Source organism: Acaromyces ingoldii, assembly GCF_003144295.1.
Source record: "Acaromyces ingoldii strain MCA 4198 unplaced genomic scaffold FA10scaffold_4, whole genome shotgun sequence".
In the NCBI taxonomy this organism is placed as follows: domain Eukaryota; kingdom Fungi; phylum Basidiomycota; class Exobasidiomycetes; order Exobasidiales; family Cryptobasidiaceae; genus Acaromyces; species Acaromyces ingoldii.
Genome location: NW_020290250.1, coordinates 1,950,196 through 1,965,394, shown reverse-complemented (window position 1 = coordinate 1,965,394; position 15,199 = coordinate 1,950,196). Strand labels below are relative to the sequence as shown.

At 60.9% G+C, this 15,199-nt stretch overlaps 6 protein-coding genes across 6 annotated transcripts; 3 read left to right on the top strand and 3 right to left on the bottom strand.

Moving 5' to 3' along the window:
• Positions 1–29: 29 nt before the first annotated feature.
• Positions 30–1,635, top strand: FA10DRAFT_268207 (hypothetical protein; the record flags this gene model as incomplete). Its single annotated transcript, XM_025522233.1, has 3 exons — positions 30–149; positions 208–845; positions 911–1,635. Coding segments are annotated over exons 1-3 (1,336 nt in total), but the record flags the coding sequence as incomplete, so codon positions are not given.
• A 168-nt stretch (positions 1,636–1,803) lies between these two features.
• Positions 1,804–2,275, bottom strand: FA10DRAFT_261453 (hypothetical protein; the record flags this gene model as incomplete). Its single annotated transcript, XM_025520073.1, has 2 exons — positions 1,804–2,001; positions 2,039–2,275. 2 exons carry the CDS (start codon positions 2,273–2,275, stop codon positions 1,804–1,806), a joined length of 435 nt encoding a protein of 144 aa, XP_025376882.1.
• Positions 2,276–3,383: 1,108 nt separating this feature from the next.
• Positions 3,384–5,657, top strand: FA10DRAFT_268205 (putative isocitrate lyase). Its single transcript, XM_025522232.1, has 5 exons — positions 3,384–3,816; positions 3,870–4,397; positions 4,470–4,791; positions 4,844–5,215; positions 5,283–5,657. Exons 1-5 carry the CDS (start codon positions 3,667–3,669, stop codon positions 5,585–5,587), a joined length of 1,677 nt encoding a protein of 558 aa, XP_025376881.1. The 5' UTR covers positions 3,384–3,666; the 3' UTR covers positions 5,588–5,657.
• FA10DRAFT_268204 (hypothetical protein) lies at positions 5,552–11,211 on the bottom strand. The gene is made up of 2 exons (XM_025522231.1): positions 9,373–11,211; positions 5,552–9,309 (listed from the first exon to the last, which is right to left on the bottom strand). Exons 1-2 carry the CDS (start codon positions 11,053–11,055, stop codon positions 5,815–5,817), a joined length of 5,178 nt encoding a protein of 1,725 aa, XP_025376880.1. The 5' UTR covers positions 11,056–11,211; the 3' UTR covers positions 5,552–5,814.
• Positions 11,212–11,405: 194 nt separating this feature from the next.
• On the top strand, positions 11,406–13,087 carry FA10DRAFT_253931 (rab GTPase activator). The gene is made up of 3 exons (XM_025519710.1): positions 11,406–11,891; positions 11,962–12,070; positions 12,126–13,087. Exons 1-3 carry the CDS (start codon positions 11,417–11,419, stop codon positions 12,898–12,900), a joined length of 1,359 nt encoding a protein of 452 aa, XP_025376879.1. The 5' UTR covers positions 11,406–11,416; the 3' UTR covers positions 12,901–13,087.
• FA10DRAFT_268201 (hypothetical protein) lies at positions 12,971–15,134 on the bottom strand. The gene is made up of 6 exons (XM_025522230.1): positions 15,008–15,134; positions 14,865–14,942; positions 14,772–14,794; positions 14,175–14,709; positions 13,941–14,109; positions 12,971–13,868 (listed from the first exon to the last, which is right to left on the bottom strand). Exons 2-6 carry the CDS (start codon positions 14,937–14,939, stop codon positions 13,099–13,101), a joined length of 1,572 nt encoding a protein of 523 aa, XP_025376878.1. The 5' UTR covers positions 14,940–14,942; positions 15,008–15,134; the 3' UTR covers positions 12,971–13,098.
• Between the last annotated feature and the right edge of the window lie 65 nt (positions 15,135–15,199).

The following is a 15,199-nucleotide window of genomic DNA, read 5'->3' as shown; positions in this document are numbered from 1 at the left end:
TAGAATTAATTTAGGCGCTTGGCGCGCTACTTCGATCAAGCACCACGCGCTTTCTTGACCTCAGAGGCAACCTGCATCCTGCCACCATCTCATCCGATTTTGACTATGGCGCCGGCCGGCATTCTTGATCTCCCCCATGAGATCATTCTGTAGGTGCACTGTTCTTGGTATAGTCGTGTGCCTGCGCTGACGTTCCCGGCACTTCAGGCGGATCGGGGAATTCGTTGCGGACAATCTCTATGTGCCATCTCGGGGCGCCTTTGGCTGGCGCTTTCGTCCGGAAGATATGCTTCTGCGGACGTGTTCTCTCTGGAGACGCATATTTGTCCCCATAAGCTACTCTTTCTGCCGACTGGCGCATCCTTGGGAGGTCATGTGGTGGTACGAAATGCTGAATGAGCATCCCGAACTTGCTCGTCATGTACGGTCCATCCAGATCGACTGGGGCGTGCTCAGTGACTCCAACTTGTGGTTCTTCGACTTCTCTACCGGTGCCATGATGAAAGACGATGGCGTAGAGTGCTACTACCAGTTTCACCCCAACGGTCTGGTTGACACCGAAAATGATTACCAAGAGCAGTACGGTGACGCCGAGTCTTTCCATTGGTGGATGGAGGGAATATTTGAGATTCTCGTCGAAAATGATGCTCCTCTCGAGGAGCAAAACTGGGTTTCGCCACTCTTCGGTGAGTGCACTTGTGAAGATGACGGTGCTTATTACACTGATGACGCCGCAAGTATCTTCTCAAAAGGAATTCCAAAGTACGTGGCCGATCTCCTCATCAAGGCCGGCAAATTACCTCGGACTGTTCGATTAGAAGTCAGTACTTATTCCTGGCTCCAAGGTCAGTCGAAAATGAAAAAGCAGGTCACAAGGGAATTAACGCTGAACAAAGCTGAGTGCGTGCAGAATGGTACCCTGAACTGCTCCGAGAAACCGAGATTTTCGCCTTGAGTCTAAGCGCAGCATCAGGACTTTCCCTCTTGAAAGGCGAAGAGGACCCCACTCAAGACTTCCAGCTCCCACGTCTCGAACAAGTCTTGGATGGCCGAAAAGGTCGGCTGCGGTCTGCGGACAACGTGAAACGGGGCAGCCAGGCCGATATCTTGTATCGGATGCTTGACACCCCTGGGTATCTCACAGGGTTCGCTGCGCCAAGGGATCTATTTGCGCTACCTCAAGCTATCTCTCTGGCGGCAAGAACGGACAACATGTTTGATTGGGACAAGTTTGACAGCTTGGCAACAAATGGCAGCAAGACTTTACCATCAGATGCGGTCAGAGCACGGTATGATGCCGTCAAGGGCTTGCGCGCCGATCTCTTTCAGCTCCTGCAGGGCAGGGACGAAGACCTGACGTTGCAGCAGGTGAAGACCGTAATCCAAGATAAAGCTATAGACACTCTGGTCGATGAAGACGCAGAGCAGCTCTACAGATCTGTGGCGAAGTCCTTCAACAACACACGTCGTCGACCGAGGCAACACCTCGACATAACTGAGAAGGCATTCGGATTGTATGATATCGATCGCTACTCGTCGGATGAACGTGTCCGGTTTCCTCTAAGGTAGCTCCTACTTTGCTGTATTCTTCTTCATCCGCGAGACTTGCATTGTACAGTGGGGTGACAAACGAAAATCATATTCAGGTTCTTGCTTGAGCAAGTGTGAGACTCAGTCGCTGGATTGCGAAAGTCTTCTGTCTTGATTCACAACGAAAGAGGAGGAGCGAAAGGTGGCCAGACATTATTGGTTAGGGGTGGGGGAGTGTTTAAGGGAGGGGAAAGGGGCGGACGGGGAAAGTGCCTACTTCTGGCGACCACCACACTTGCCAAAAGGATACTTCGGTCCGCAATAGAGGTGATCGAGATCCTGATGGGCCGGACCGAGAGTGACATAGCCATTCCAGTTGCCGGCATGATCGAGGCGGATGCAGTGCACACCGCAAACGTTGTCGTCGACCTCGCGCAAGTAGTCTGCAATGCTGGTGGCGATCGTTGACAGCTGCGCCGTCGTGTCGCAGCCCTTACCATCGGCGTACACGCGCCAATGCACGCCGGGCCGCACTTTCGATGCACCACCTGACGTTCACGCGCTTGTCGAGGACGTGGCTGTCTGCGGAGGTCGACTTTGTCTCGAAGTCGTCGTTCAGGTCGATGACGGCGTACTGGCCATTGGTGTGCTGTCCGAGAGCATACAGCTCCGTAGCAGGGGATGCCAACACGAGGGAGGAGAAGAGGGCTAAAGTGGCAGCGATGAGGGGAAAGAAGCGTGCCATGGTGGACTGGTGATGTGTCTGACTGGGATTCTGTGGGAGTGACTAGACGAAGAGGGGAAAGAACACACCAATGACATGGGCTTATATCGTTTGAGCGTTGGCACATCGGCTCTCGAGGCCTTTCTCATGTTCGGGGGCCCACACCTATTCTTGGATAGACCAGGATTGCTACTCGTCGGGGTACGTTTCGTTGCTGTTCCGACAAAGCGAAAGGCAGGAGGAAGCCGACGCAAACGGCAAAGTGTCAGGTTCACCGTAAAGACACTGTCGAAGTGGACACGGGTGGGGTATCTCGCTTTTTTAGAACAAGGGCAACTTTGCATTCCTGAAATAGATCAACTCTGTCCAGAATTGCACTGATTCTAACAGGCGATGAAGGCCGCTGTGCTGCATGCTTGCTGGCCTTTTGCCCAAGTCAGTAGAATGAGAGTTGACCACAGCTTCAACGAACAAGCGGGCGGACTTGTTCGCGTGAGATCGCGCGTTCAGAGCAAATCTATCCAGGGACAAACCAGGGCCATTGACGCTGTTTGACGGCAGCCCGATCGAATCTCGATCCATTCAGCAGCCATCCTCGTTGGGATCTCACCTGATCACTGTGGTCTATTCTCGTTTTCTAGATGTCCCCTACAATCTACGCACTTCCTCACTCGCCATCCTGCGCCTTCACGGTGCAGGGGATCAGGACGCCCCAGTCAAGGGCAAGACAGGCTCGTTTGTATGCACAGGCCTTCTCCTGATCGGTCATGTCATCATGAGTAGCTCAGCTTCCTGGAAGGGCTCCCCCAATTGTCAGGCTGCTATGGCTTTCTTGCCCTGATTGTCGTCTCATATAGTACGACCCGACTCCAGGAAACCTACGGCGGTCGCAGCTACTTGCGCTGGAGAAAGCCTCCGCTCTCACTCGGTCTTGACTTTGACTTCATGGCCCTCTTCGCCGCCGTTGATTGGGTCTCCCATCCTCGAACCTATACGCCACCGTCACATGGACAAGACCGTTGACAGTAGTAGCGTGGCCCAAGCGGATTTTAGACTTTTTGAAGCCGAGGGCCGCAACGTACCGTACCGGCTCCGGCTTCAGAATCGCACACATTTTAGTCCGACGCCTCCGCTTCCTCGCTCGAATCTCCACCCGGCCGACGCGCGCGCGTGCGAGAGCGAGAGATCTTCTCGGAACCGCCTTTCAAACGAGCGCCTGACCACCACCACGCCATACCCCCCGCCACTCTGACTTGATCTGGCAAGCAAGGATGGCCGCTCGAATGCTCAGAGGTACAACGGTCGCCTCGAGAACATCTTTGACTTCAGCTGTCTCCCGATCATCCTGTTCCAGATCAGCCATATCTGCTGCGGGCCGCCTTGGTCCGAGCGCAGTGTCTGCTGCACGGCACATGACAAACATTGCCTCGACGTCGCTGTATGCGGCCCCACAACCGCTCCGCATCACACCCCCGACGGCCGAAGAGGAGACGGCCGACTTCAAGAAGGCCTGTGATGAAGTGCAGAAGTGGTTTGACAGCCCTCGCTTCAAGGGCATCAAGGTGGGTTTCGCCGCAATACATGCACTCTCTTTACTGACTCTCCTCCCGTGCAGCGACCCTACGGACCGGCCGATGTTGTCTCAAAGCGCGGGTCTGTGCCTGTACAGCCGCCGCAGTCGTCGCTAATGGCCGACAAGCTCTTTTCGATTCTCACCGAGCGCTTCCGCGAGCGCAAGCCGGTGCACACAATGGGCGCCATCGACCCTGTGCAGCAGTCGCAGATGGCCCACTACCTCGAGGTCACCTACGTCTCGGGCTGGGCGGCCTCGTCGGTCCTGACGACGTGCAACAACGAGGTCGGACCAGACTTGGCCGACTACCCGTACACGACGGTGCCCAACCAGGTCCAGCGGCTGTTCAAGGCCCAGCTGCACCACGACCGCAAGCACTACGACGAGCGCTGCCTCCTGTCGCCCGAGCAGCGCGCCAAGACGCCCTGGACCGACTACCTGAGGCCGATCATTGCCGATGCCGACACGGGCCACGGCGGGCTGAGCACCGTCATGAAGCTGGCCAAGCTCTTTGCCGAACACGGCGCCGCGGCCATCCACATGGAGGACCAGCTGCACGGCGGCAAGAAGGTGGGTAGAGATTGCCACTGACTCATTCTTCCCCTTCGTACTGACTCGCTTGTTTCCCCGTCGCGCGTGCAGTGTGGACACCAAGCAGGAAAGGTCCTCGTGCCCACGTCGGAGCACATCAACCGCCTCAATGCCGCTCGTCTGGCCTGGGACGTCCTAGGCTCCGCCAACGTGCTCATCGCAAGGACCGACAGCGAGAGCGGCAAGCTCATCAGCAGCAACATCGACGTGCGGGATCACGAGTTCATCAAGGGTGCTCTGAACCTGCCCGAGGGTGCAAAGAGCCTCGCTGAAACGCTCCAGGATGCAGAGGCGGCGGGTAAACGCGGCAAGGAGGTGGACGACGTGGAGAAGGCATGGATGGACACGTGCAAGCTCGTCACATTCAACGATGGTGAGCGCGATTCAGAGGTCTGTCTAAGATGGTGCTGACTCCTTCGTGCCAGCTGTTGCCGAGCACAATGCCTCGAACCAGGCGGGTGTCGAGGAGTACAAGAAGCGCGTCGCTGGCGGCGTCTCCAACACCGTCGCTCGCGCCATCTGCGCCGACATCCTTGGCCCAGAGGGTGTCCCCTCGTGGGACTGGGAGAAGCCGCGGACCAAGGAGGGCTACTTCCACTTCACGGGTGGCCTCGACGCGGCCGTCAAGCGGGTCAACCTCTTTGCGCCATACGCAGACATGCTCTGGCTCGAGACCAAGACGCCCAACGTCGAGGAAGCCAGTGGCTTCGCAAAGAGGATCCACGAGGTGCACCCTGACAAGATGCTCGTCTACAACCTCAGCCCCAGCTTCAACTGGTCCGCCCATGGCTTTGATGGTGAGTTTCCCTTACCACTCACGACCCCTTTCTACTGCTCGACTGACGCATGCCTTTTTTCCAAAAGAAACGGCGCTGCAGAACTTCATCTGGGACCTGGCGTCGTCGGGCTTTGTCCTGCAGCTCATCTCGCTCGCGGGACTGCACTCGACGGGCCTCATCACCTCGGAGCTTGCGCGCGACTTCAGCAAGACGGGCATGGAAGCCTACGTGCGCCTGATCCAGCGGCGCGAAAAGGAGCTGGGCGTCGACGTGCTGACGCACCAAAAGTGGAGCGGCGCCGGCTACGCCGACCGCATGATCCAGACTGTCTCGAGCGGGTCGAGCGCCACGAGCGCCATGGGCGGCGACTCGACCGAGCACTCGTTCTAGACGAGCTTCTCTCTCCTTCTTTTTCTTCCTTTTGCTCTATATTCAATTGCAATAACTTATCTTCTCGGAGCTTCGCAAGCCATTCCCTCAGTCTGTCCTTGCTATCAAGTCAAGCGACGGAGATGAATCAGACCAGAAGCGCAGAAGGCTGAACAAGGTCGCGCATTGCACCGGAAGATGAGTAAAAGACATGTTGAGTAATGAACGGGCAGATACAACATCACCAATCAGGGAGATTGGGGCCCGGGATCGGCGCTGACTTGCAAAGAGGGCTTCCTGGGAGGCGGTGGAGGCGGCGGGACCCTCCTCTTGGGCGTCGTGTCCGTCTTTGCTGGCTCCTCCGCTAGAGTACTGACATCAGCAAGGCTACTCAAGGTAGCGACAGGCGGTGGAGCTGGCGCTGTACTGCTCAGACCCAAGGAGCCGCCTCCCAATTCCTGGTCCTGTCCAAGTCCTTGCTGAAGTCCTTGCTCTTGCAGCGACTCAGCGACTACATTCTCATCCTCCTTCGCAGCGGTCGGCAGGACGGCTTCGATGCTCGTCGACGGCGGTTCAACCTTCTCGGCTTCCTTGCCCGATACCGTCTGCGCCTGCGCCTGTGCCGGCAGAGGCACATTGGCCGAGCCCGTCGGCGACATACCAAACGGAATCTTCCTCAGCATCCCACCAAAGCTTCCCGCACTCAGGCTCGGACTGCTCGTCAGTGCCTCTGAGGAGGAAGAAGAGGGAAGAGGAGGTGGCGCAGGTGGCTCGCCGCTGATTGACTGAGGACCCGCGCTCTTCTGCATCGACGGGATTCCCGGGACGGCCATCATTGTGGCGCGCATCGGCTGTGTCTTGATCCCCTTTGCACTCGCACTCGTGTCTGGAGAGGCTGAGGGGGTGGCGTGCAACGGGCCCATCAGTGGTGTGCTCGAGGGCGACGAGGTGGACGAGGAGCCGCGCTGGGGCGAGGACTCGAGCGTGGCCTGCTTGGGAATCGGCGACAGGGAAGAGGCGCGCTGCGGTTGCTGTGCCGTGGCTCCTTCTTCCGGAGATGCGACGGCCGCCACTGCGACGCTCTTGTCGCCGACCACCCCGCTGGTGCTCGTCATGGCGTCTTGCGCTTGCACATCGGCTACATCCAGCGATGGCTGTGTCGTCGACTGCCGCCTCGACGGGGACGCCGAGGTAGAGGCAGGCGATGCGACGGTGGCAGTGACAGTGGCAGATGGTGCCTGGGTGTTGTCGTGCTTCCTCTGCACCGCCATGGCCGCAGGAACAGGCGTGGTGATTGAAGGCACGCTTGCATTCCAGCTCTGGTTGCGCCCATCGACGCTCGTGGGCCGCGAAGAAGCCCTCGACGAGGGCCGCGACGAGGGCCTGGATGAGGCGCGCTCCTTTGTCGCGCGGTGCTCCTTGTAGTTTGCAGCCCTTCCCGTGCCCGAGCTCGCAATGCTCGCCGTGTCTGTGTCGACGCCAGCACCCTCGGTCGTTGCTGTAGAGTAAGGGGAGATGTCCCTGGAAGACGCGGAAGAGACGGATGACGATGTCGACGGCGACCCTCCGACCAGGCGCCTATTCCTCTGCGGAGGAACCAGCGACGGCGGTGCGAGTGCCGAGGGCGGCAGCGGCGTCGTCTTCTCTTCTGGTGAGGGCTCGAGGCCTGCGCCCATGCTAGCCGGGTCCGGTGGGCTGCTTGCCAGCCAGCTTGCCTTCCTCCTCCGTCCTTCGTCGGGCGTGGATGCGGCCGAAGACGACGCCGGCGGTGTGTGGAGGACGGGAGCATCGGCAGCGAAGGTGGCGCCCTGCTGTTGTCCCGTGCCTCGGCGCTGTGCATTCCAGGTGGCCCAGCCACGCTTGATGGCGTCCTTTGCCTCCTTTGCGGCCTGCTGCCTGCTCTCCTTGTCGGCCATACTGGCTTTTGCCTTGTTCCATAACAACGAGGTCTGCGTCTGCCCCGTCGATCCTGCCCCGGGCGACGAAGAGGAGCGCACGCTATCCGAGTCGCTCGAGGGCACAGCGTAGCGGCTCTGATGCAGCGCAGACAGATTGGCTGCCGCGTCGGTGCTGCTCAACGTTGAACGCGAAGACGCAATCGAAGGAGCAGGCGATGAAGACGGCGGCTGCCATGGATTGCTCGTCGTCGTCAAGACGGCCCGCTGGGGCGGCGGCGCAAAGCCGTGTCCACCCGCCCTCTTGGACACGCTGCTCGGCCTTCGAGGCCGTGCGTCTGCCTGCGTCTCGTTGTCCCGGTCTGCGTCGTGTCCAGCAACAGCAGGCGCCACGCTTGCTGCCGAGGTGGGAAACGGTCTACTGTCTGTCAGGGTGTCGTCGCCCGAGGCCAGCATGGCCTCCTCGCTTTTAGACTCGGCCAGCGGCGTGCTAGCCTCGTCATCGACGTCGTTGACCGACAGATGTGGAACTGCGACAGACAGGTCGTCATGCTCCTCGTCCTCCTCTTGCTTTGCTTCGTGCTGCAGTGCAGCGGCCAGTCCGTCGTGAAGCTGGTCCGTGCTAACGCTCTCCTCGGTGCCCATCGAAGAGACGCTGTCCGTGCCCTTGACATGCCCCTGCTCTCTGGCCTCACTCATGCCGTCTACATCGCTTGCAGCACCACCAGGGGCAGGCACAGCAGACGCAGGACCAGGCGCAGGACCAGGCACAGACGCAGGGGTGGCGTGGCCGCTTGGCGGCATGCTCAGGCTGGCGCTTCCCCAGGCCAAACTGCTCTGGGGCCCCTTTCCCCTGCCCACGAGGTTGCCCTCGGAGCCGGGCTGCGGCGCCGGTGGCCTCGCACCGCCGAACCACGATTTTCTGTGGCCATGCTGCTGCTGCTGCTGCTGCGTCGTCCTTGACGAGGAAGAGGAAGAGGCAGGCCTCGACGGCGAGGAGCTCAGGAGCGAGGTCCCTGTCTGGGCCTCGTCGGACAGGGCATGGGAGCTGGCGGCCTGATCGCGTGCAAGCAGCGTCGAGAGCCCTGCGACGGCGGCCGAGGAGGGCGACGAGCTGAGCGAGGGCGGTGCCGTCTTCTCGGCCCGCTTGGCCATGTTCCCGTCCTGGCTCGCCAGTGTGGCTTTTTCGCCCTCGGTGCGAGCAGCACGACGACTGCGGAGGTGCGCATCGATGCTGCTCATGCCCGCCATGGCATCAGCCGAGCTGCTCTTGCCCAGCTCAGGCGTGCTCGTGCCCGATGAGTCGTCGAGGGGCACCTCGAGCATGGACGCCGGCGTGCTTTTCGACTTTGGCGCTGCTGCCGCCGCCGCTGCATCATCTTCATTCGTCTGTGGCTGCTGCTGCTGCTGCTGCTTCTGCCTCTCTGCGGCTGCCGTTGCGGTCGCTGCAACATCGCTGCGCTTGGCCGCATCGGCCCAGATGCCGCCCCTGCGCGGGAGGGCGCGCGTGTCGAAAAAGGCAATGTCGTCCATGTTTGGCACGACAACAGACTCGACAAAGAGCTCCCGGATCCTGCTCTCGATGAGGCGCTTGACCATGCTCCACTGCACCTTACGCTCGCTCACGACGGGCTCGACGGAGATGTCCATCTTTGGCAGCTTGGTGAAGCCAAACCAGATGCGGTTGCTCGGCGGCGGCTTGATGTGCAGCAGCAGGTTGCCCTCGAGCGAGTTCAGAATCACGGCAAGCACGAGCGAGACATTGTACGGCTTGAAGCGCGAGCCGAGTGAGATGGTGAGCACCGTCGAGATTGTCAGTCGCAGATTGCCCGTGTAATGCAGCCCGACCTGGTGCGCATCTCGTCAGCTCTGAGCTCTGAAACCAGTGCTATGTATGCGTGCCAAACTCACCTCCATGCTGGCCTCGCCGTCGCCCGTCAGGCTCTTGAGCATCGGCCTGCTGAATGCAGGCGGGCTGCGGCCCACGTCGACCTCGCGGACGCGAAAGTCGCTGAGGAAGCCGGGCGTCTTGACGCGCGACATCTTCTTCATGATCTTGCGGCTGATGTAGTCCTCGATCCACGCCGTACGGTAGATGCTGAAGAAGACGCGGCCGACCATGGCGTTGAGCCAGCGGAGGGGAATGGGGTCCGGGAGCGTGTCGAGCGACGTCAAGAGGCTGACCATGTCGAGGGGCGAGAAAACGGGCCCGAGGAGCGGGTCGCCCTCTGTCGCATCGACGGCAGCCCTCGCCGCGGCTGCTGACGACGACGACGACGAGGAAGCGCCTTCGTCGAGGCCAGGCAGGAGCGAGGCGTGGAGCAGGGCGTGGTACCAGTCCTCGAGCTGGGTGGCGCTCTTTGCAAAGACGAACCACTGGGCGAAGCGCTTCCTTCTTCGCTGCTGCTGCTGTTGCAAGGGGCGCGACGAGGAGCTGGAGCGCGAGGAGGCGCCCGTCGAGACGATGCGGACGGCGTTGCGCTTGGTGAACAGCTCGTCGTCCTTGACCACGGCCTTTCCTGCCTTCTTCCACTCCTTTTTCGCCCAGCTTTCGCCCTCTCCCGGCCCATCATGGCTGCCCGAGTGCTGCCCTGGACCAGCCTCGCGTCCCTCCTTCTCCTTCTCGTTCCCGTTCTCGTCTTCGTCCTCGCCGGGCTCGCCGAGCGTGTCGCCAAAAGCGGCGAGGTAGAGGCTCACGCGCTTGTCGCGCATGTCGATGGCCGCATGGCATTCCGTGTTTGGGTCGCTGACGTCGTCGGACGAGTAGAGGTAGAGGACGGGGCCCTTGAGGATGCAGTGGAAGGCCTCCCTCTCCCGCGTCCCTGTCCCCGCAGGTCCTGCGCCCGCGCCTTGCGCCAGGGCGGCGTGCGTCGTCGCCTTGCCCTTGTCCTTTGCTGCTCCTGCACCGTGGCCAGCCACAGCTCCATGGCCGTTCTCGGCGGCGGCCGTCGCCCCACTGGCCGCGGCTGATGGGCCTCCTTCACCTGCCCCTGCCCCTGCTCCACCACCCTGCTTTCCACGCTTGCTTCGGTAGTTGAGCATGCCGCGGTACACCATGCTCATGTATCCCGGTCCTTTTTCGTGCGCTGCTGATGACGAAGAAGAAGCGTCATGGGCGGCAGCCTGGCCATTGGCGGCCTGCTGCGCCGCTGCGCTCTGCTGCGTCATCGTCGCCGCATGGTCGGCCTCGAATTGCCGCCGGACAGTCAGCCATCCTGCGCGGTGGGGCTTGGGCGCTGGCCTCGGTGCGGGCTTGAGACGCTTGGCCGCCGCCGGGGCCGTCGAAGAGCCCAATGCGGCATCGGCCTGGCTCGCCTTTTCGGCCTCGCGTTGCGCCTCGGCATTGCTCACGGCCAGGTCCAGCGCGCGTCTCTTGAGCTCGGGCGAGAGGTCCTGCTCCGACAGTGACTGCCCCTGCGAGTCATCCTGGCCAGCGAGGCTCGATCCGGACGACGACGACGACGAGCCGTGGGGCTGGTAGCGCGGCGCAAAGAGGTAGAAGTGCACGAGGACGCCGGCGACACACAACGGCAGAAAGGTGACGCCACCGAGGAGGTAGTAGAAGACGACGTCGCGGAGCGAGAGCAGCGACATTCTTTGTGGTGCTCCCCCTGTCTATCTGCGCATCCTACAGACACGAGAGATTGTGGCGTGCGAATGGACCAGAGAGGAACAGCTGTCCGGGCGTGCACGAGGTCGCATCGGCCAACGAAGGTCGCAGGGCGTCGCTTCACGTGTGGCGGGCGGAGTCGATCGCATCGAAAGCCTCGCGCCGGTGGCCCGAGCGCAGCTGACCCTTTGCTATTTTCCCACGTGTAGTGATCGACCCAGGCAGTTTTTAGGCTTCCACATCGTCGTCGCGCCAACAGCCGACCAACGCAAACCAACACCTTGACTCCCTGACCCAAGCGAGCCTTTCTTTCCCCTTCCTATCTCATCGACGCACTAGCACACCATGGACGAGCACTACGATGCCATCATCCTGGGCACGGGACTGACCGAGTGTGTGCTGTCTGCGCTCCTGTCTGTCGACGGCAAAAAGGTTCTTCACATGGACCGGAACCAGTACTATGGCGGCGAGGGCGCCTCGCTCAACCTCACCCAGCTCTACGAGAAGTTTCGACCAGGCTCTGCGCCGCCGACAGACATTGGACGGGACCGCGACTATGCCGTCGATCTGATCCCCAAGTTCATGATGGCCAACGGCGAGCTCACAAAGATGCTCGTCCACACCGATGTCACGCGCTACCTCGAGTTCAAGCAGATTGCTGCCAGCTACGTCTACCGCGATGGCAGGATCGCAAAGGTGCCTGCGACAGAGATGGAGGCCGTGAGGAGCAGCCTGATGGGGCTGTTCGAAAAGAGGAGAGCAAAGAAGTTCTTTGAGTTCCTCCAGAACTGGAAGGACGACGACCCGGCTACTCATCAAGGTGAAGTTCCCCCTTTCATCCTCGTACATCTGCTTCCTGCTCACTCTGCCCTCTTTTCCCTCTTCCTCAGGCCTCAACATCGACGATGTGCCCATGACAAAGGTCTTTGACCACTTTGGCCTCGAGCCAGGCACGCGTGACTTCATCGGTCACGCCATGGCGCTCCACCTCGACGACTCGTGAGTCTTGCTTTCCCGACATTCTTCTGGCTTACACTGACACTGGCTGGCCCAGGTACATGCAACGCCCCGCACGCGAGACGTACGACCGCATCATCCTCTACACATCGTCCATGGCCCGCTACGGCAAGTCGCCCTACATCTACCCCCTCTACGGCATGGGCGAGCTGCCGCAGGGCTTTGCGCGTCTCTCGGCCATCTACGGCGGCACCTACATGCTCGACAAGCCCGTCGACGAGATTGTCACGGGCGACGACGGCAAGTTCGTCGGCGTCCGCTCTGGCGACGAGACCGTCAAGGCCGACATGGTCATTGGCGACCCGTCGTACTTTGCAAACGTCAAGGGCAAGTCGGAGCCCATGGTCCGCGAGACGGCCAAGGTCGTGCGTGCCATCTGCCTCCTCAAGCACCCGATCCCCAACACGGACAACAGCGACAGTGTCCAGCTCATCATTCCCCAGAACCAGGTCGGCCGCAAGCACGACATCTACATCTCCGAGGTCTCGGGCGCGCACAATGTATGCGCCCGCGACGTCTACGTCGCCCAGGTGTCGACCGTCGTCGAGACATCGACGCCCGAGCTCGAGCTGCGGCCCGGCCTGGAGCTGCTGGGGCCCATCTACGACAAGTTTGTCAGCATCTCGGCCCTCGAGGAGCCCACGACCGAGGGGACGGCCGAGAACATCTTTATCACGCGGAGCCTCGACGCGACGAGCCACGTCGAGACCATCGTCGAGGATGTGCACAACGTCTGGAAGCGGGCCACGGGCGGCAAGGACCTCGTACTCAAGAGCCGAGCCCCAGACGAGGGCGCCCAGATCCAGGAGTGATTTCCTCGTCGGAGTCAAGAGTCACAGCCCGTCCTTCTTTATTCATTCCTTCCTAGTCTTCCAGCCGATTCCCAAAGTAAAGCCTCTTCTGTTTCCCTATATATGAGATGATGATGACGATGATCACATGACAAAGAGAAGTGGTCTGTCCGTCTAAAGGCAGGGCATAATTCGTATATAGAAGAGTCGTCTCCCTCCTCAGACGGCTGCAAATTCCTTGCGGGGACCCGTGTGCTTGGCAAAGCCAGTGGCAGACGAGGCGCCCGCATCGTCGTCGGGGTCCGCAAACGGGTCTGCTCCGTCGTCGTCCTCGCCTGCGCTGCCGTAGTCGTACAGGCTGCTGGGCCCAATGCGCGGCTTGTGCGTCCACTCCTCTTCCTCTTCTGCTACTGCTGCTGCTTTACTTCCTCCTCCTTGTTGCAGTACCGGCTGGTGCTGCTCCTCGTCAGACTCCGAGTCGTAGTCGCTGTAGTCGGATAGCGAGGCGTTCTGGCCGCCCTGCGACACCTTTCTTGCATGGCTTTGCGCCTGCTGCTGCCGCGACAATGACGACGAGGACGCTCCTCTCGGTGCCGTATCGTCGTCAAAGTTGAGGTCCATGAGGTCCTGCACCGCCGCGGCGCCGCGTGCCGTAGGCGCAGCAGCCCGCTCGCTGCGGTAGGAGTTGTGCCGCTCGATGCGGATGCGCTGGCGGTCCTGCAGTGCCTCGAGCTCGCCCTCCTCAAAGTGCGCAGCGGCGAGTCGCTTCTGCACGAGCTCAATCTCGGCCTCTTCGGCCTCGGCGCGCGCCTGCGCACGCTCGGCCGCCGTCTTGCGGTCTGCAATCGCCGCCAGCGGCTCGTTGTCTTCGTCGTCCGAGTCGGCCGTCGCGGGCTTGGACAGCTTGTCGTACAGCTCGAGCGAGAGGATGATCTGGTCGTTGGCCGAGATGAGGCCGCCGAGGAACTCCTCGTCGCGGACGAGTTGGACTGGGTTTGGCAGACGTGGTCAGCAAACGGTGGGTGCGACAGGCTTCATTGCAGGAAGGGGTGGTCTCTCACTGTAGCGGACGATTTTCTTGCGCTCAGCCTTGACCCGGCCGAGGTAGAGCTGGACTCGCTCGTTGGACTGCACCGTCTCCTTTTCGCGGTTGACGTGTTGCAGCGCATTGACGAGCGACGTGGCGGCCTGCTGCGATGTCGCCAGCGAGGACAGCAGCTGCGGCTTCTCCTGTGGTGGGGGAGACAGATCAGCACACAAGGAAGGGGTCAAAGGCGCCGCTCAAACTCCCTCACCTTTTCAAAGTCGAACGTGGGCCGCTTGGCCTTGCCCGCCCCCTTTCGCCGCTCCTTTTCCCGCCGCTTGTCCTCCTCCCTCTGCATGCGCTCAGCCGCCTTCTTGTCCATGCGAATCTGTCGTTCGCGATCCTCCTGTTCGGACTTCTTCCGGTACGCCTCGGCGGCCTCGCTCTTGAGCTGCGCCTCACTCTTTCGTCCGCCACCGCAGGCAGCATACAGACCCGCGACGAGGCGCATCGTGGGCTCATTTCGGAACTGGATGTGCCACCAGGAGAGCATCTTCATGAGCTTCTTGCGGACGCTGGCATCGACGAGGGGATCCTGCGACATGAGCTTGATGCGCTCGACGAGGCGCTCGTCGGCAAACGTTGTCTGGTATCGCGGCCCGCAGTTCTCGACGAGGGCGCCCAGCATCGTGATGGCGCGCTTCTGGCCGTGGACGCTGCCGTACTTGAGCTTCTTGCGCAGCGCCCGGCTCGCCTCTGCTGGGCCTGTGGCCTGGATGTTGATGGCTTCGACCAGCTCGGGGATCCTGTACGGGCACCTCATTGGTCAGGCCGACTGGTAGGGCGGGTACATGCGCATTCGACTCACCCGTCCAGCTCGTCCTCGGCGTACTGCAGACGTGGCGAGGGCTTAGCTTCAGCTTGCCATTCTCAGCGACGCAGAGGCGTGACTGCCACTCACGGTATTGGACGACAGGCGGTCGATCCACACGCTGACTGAGGTGAATGGCTTGGTGTTGCCAAGCGCATCGTTCATTGACTGGGTGTGGGGAGGGGCGATAAGCTAATCTTGGTGGGGGATATGTGTCACAGACAGGCTCTCACCTTCATCATCCTGGGCAAAAGGAGCGAGGGTGGTCGGGGAGCAGACTAGCCCCTTGGTTGACGAGCAAGAGTTGGTGCGCGGGGAGCAGTCTAGGCAGGAAGGATGCGATTACGCACAGGCGGGTGGATCCAAACTGGCGCGTCGCACGGGGCGGCGCTTGAGCAAGACAGAAAAGCCACATTTGCTTTCAC

Coding starts and splice junctions, on each gene's coding strand:
- FA10DRAFT_268205 (XM_025522232.1), top strand. CDS start 3,667: ATGACAAACATTGCCTCGACGTCGCTGTATGCGGCCCCACAACCGCTC. Junction 3,817..3,869: donor CTCGCTTCAAGGGCATCAAG/GTGGGTTTCGCC, acceptor CCTCCCGTGCAG/CGACCCTACGGACCGGCCGA. Junction 5,216..5,282: donor GTCCGCCCATGGCTTTGATG/GTGAGTTTCCCT, acceptor TTTTTCCAAAAG/AAACGGCGCTGCAGAACTTC.
- FA10DRAFT_268204 (XM_025522231.1), bottom strand. CDS start 11,055: ATGTCGCTGCTCTCGCTCCGCGACGTCGTCTTCTACTACCTCCTCGGT. Junction 9,310..9,372: donor ACGGCGAGGCCAGCATGGAG/GTGAGTTTGGCA, acceptor GATGCGCACCAG/GTCGGGCTGCATTACACGGG.
- FA10DRAFT_253931 (XM_025519710.1), top strand. CDS start 11,417: ATGGACGAGCACTACGATGCCATCATCCTGGGCACGGGACTGACCGAG. Junction 11,892..11,961: donor CGACCCGGCTACTCATCAAG/GTGAAGTTCCCC, acceptor CCTCTTCCTCAG/GCCTCAACATCGACGATGTG. Junction 12,071..12,125: donor GCGCTCCACCTCGACGACTC/GTGAGTCTTGCT, acceptor TGGCTGGCCCAG/GTACATGCAACGCCCCGCAC.
- FA10DRAFT_268201 (XM_025522230.1), bottom strand. CDS start 14,939: ATGAACGATGCGCTTGGCAACACCAAGCCATTCACCTCAGTCAGCGTG. Junction 14,710..14,771: donor GCCGAGGACGAGCTGGACGG/GTGAGTCGAATG, acceptor GTGCCCGTACAG/GATCCCCGAGCTGGTCGAAG. Junction 14,110..14,174: donor CCACGTTCGACTTTGAAAAG/GTGAGGGAGTTT, acceptor CCCCCACCACAG/GAGAAGCCGCAGCTGCTGTC.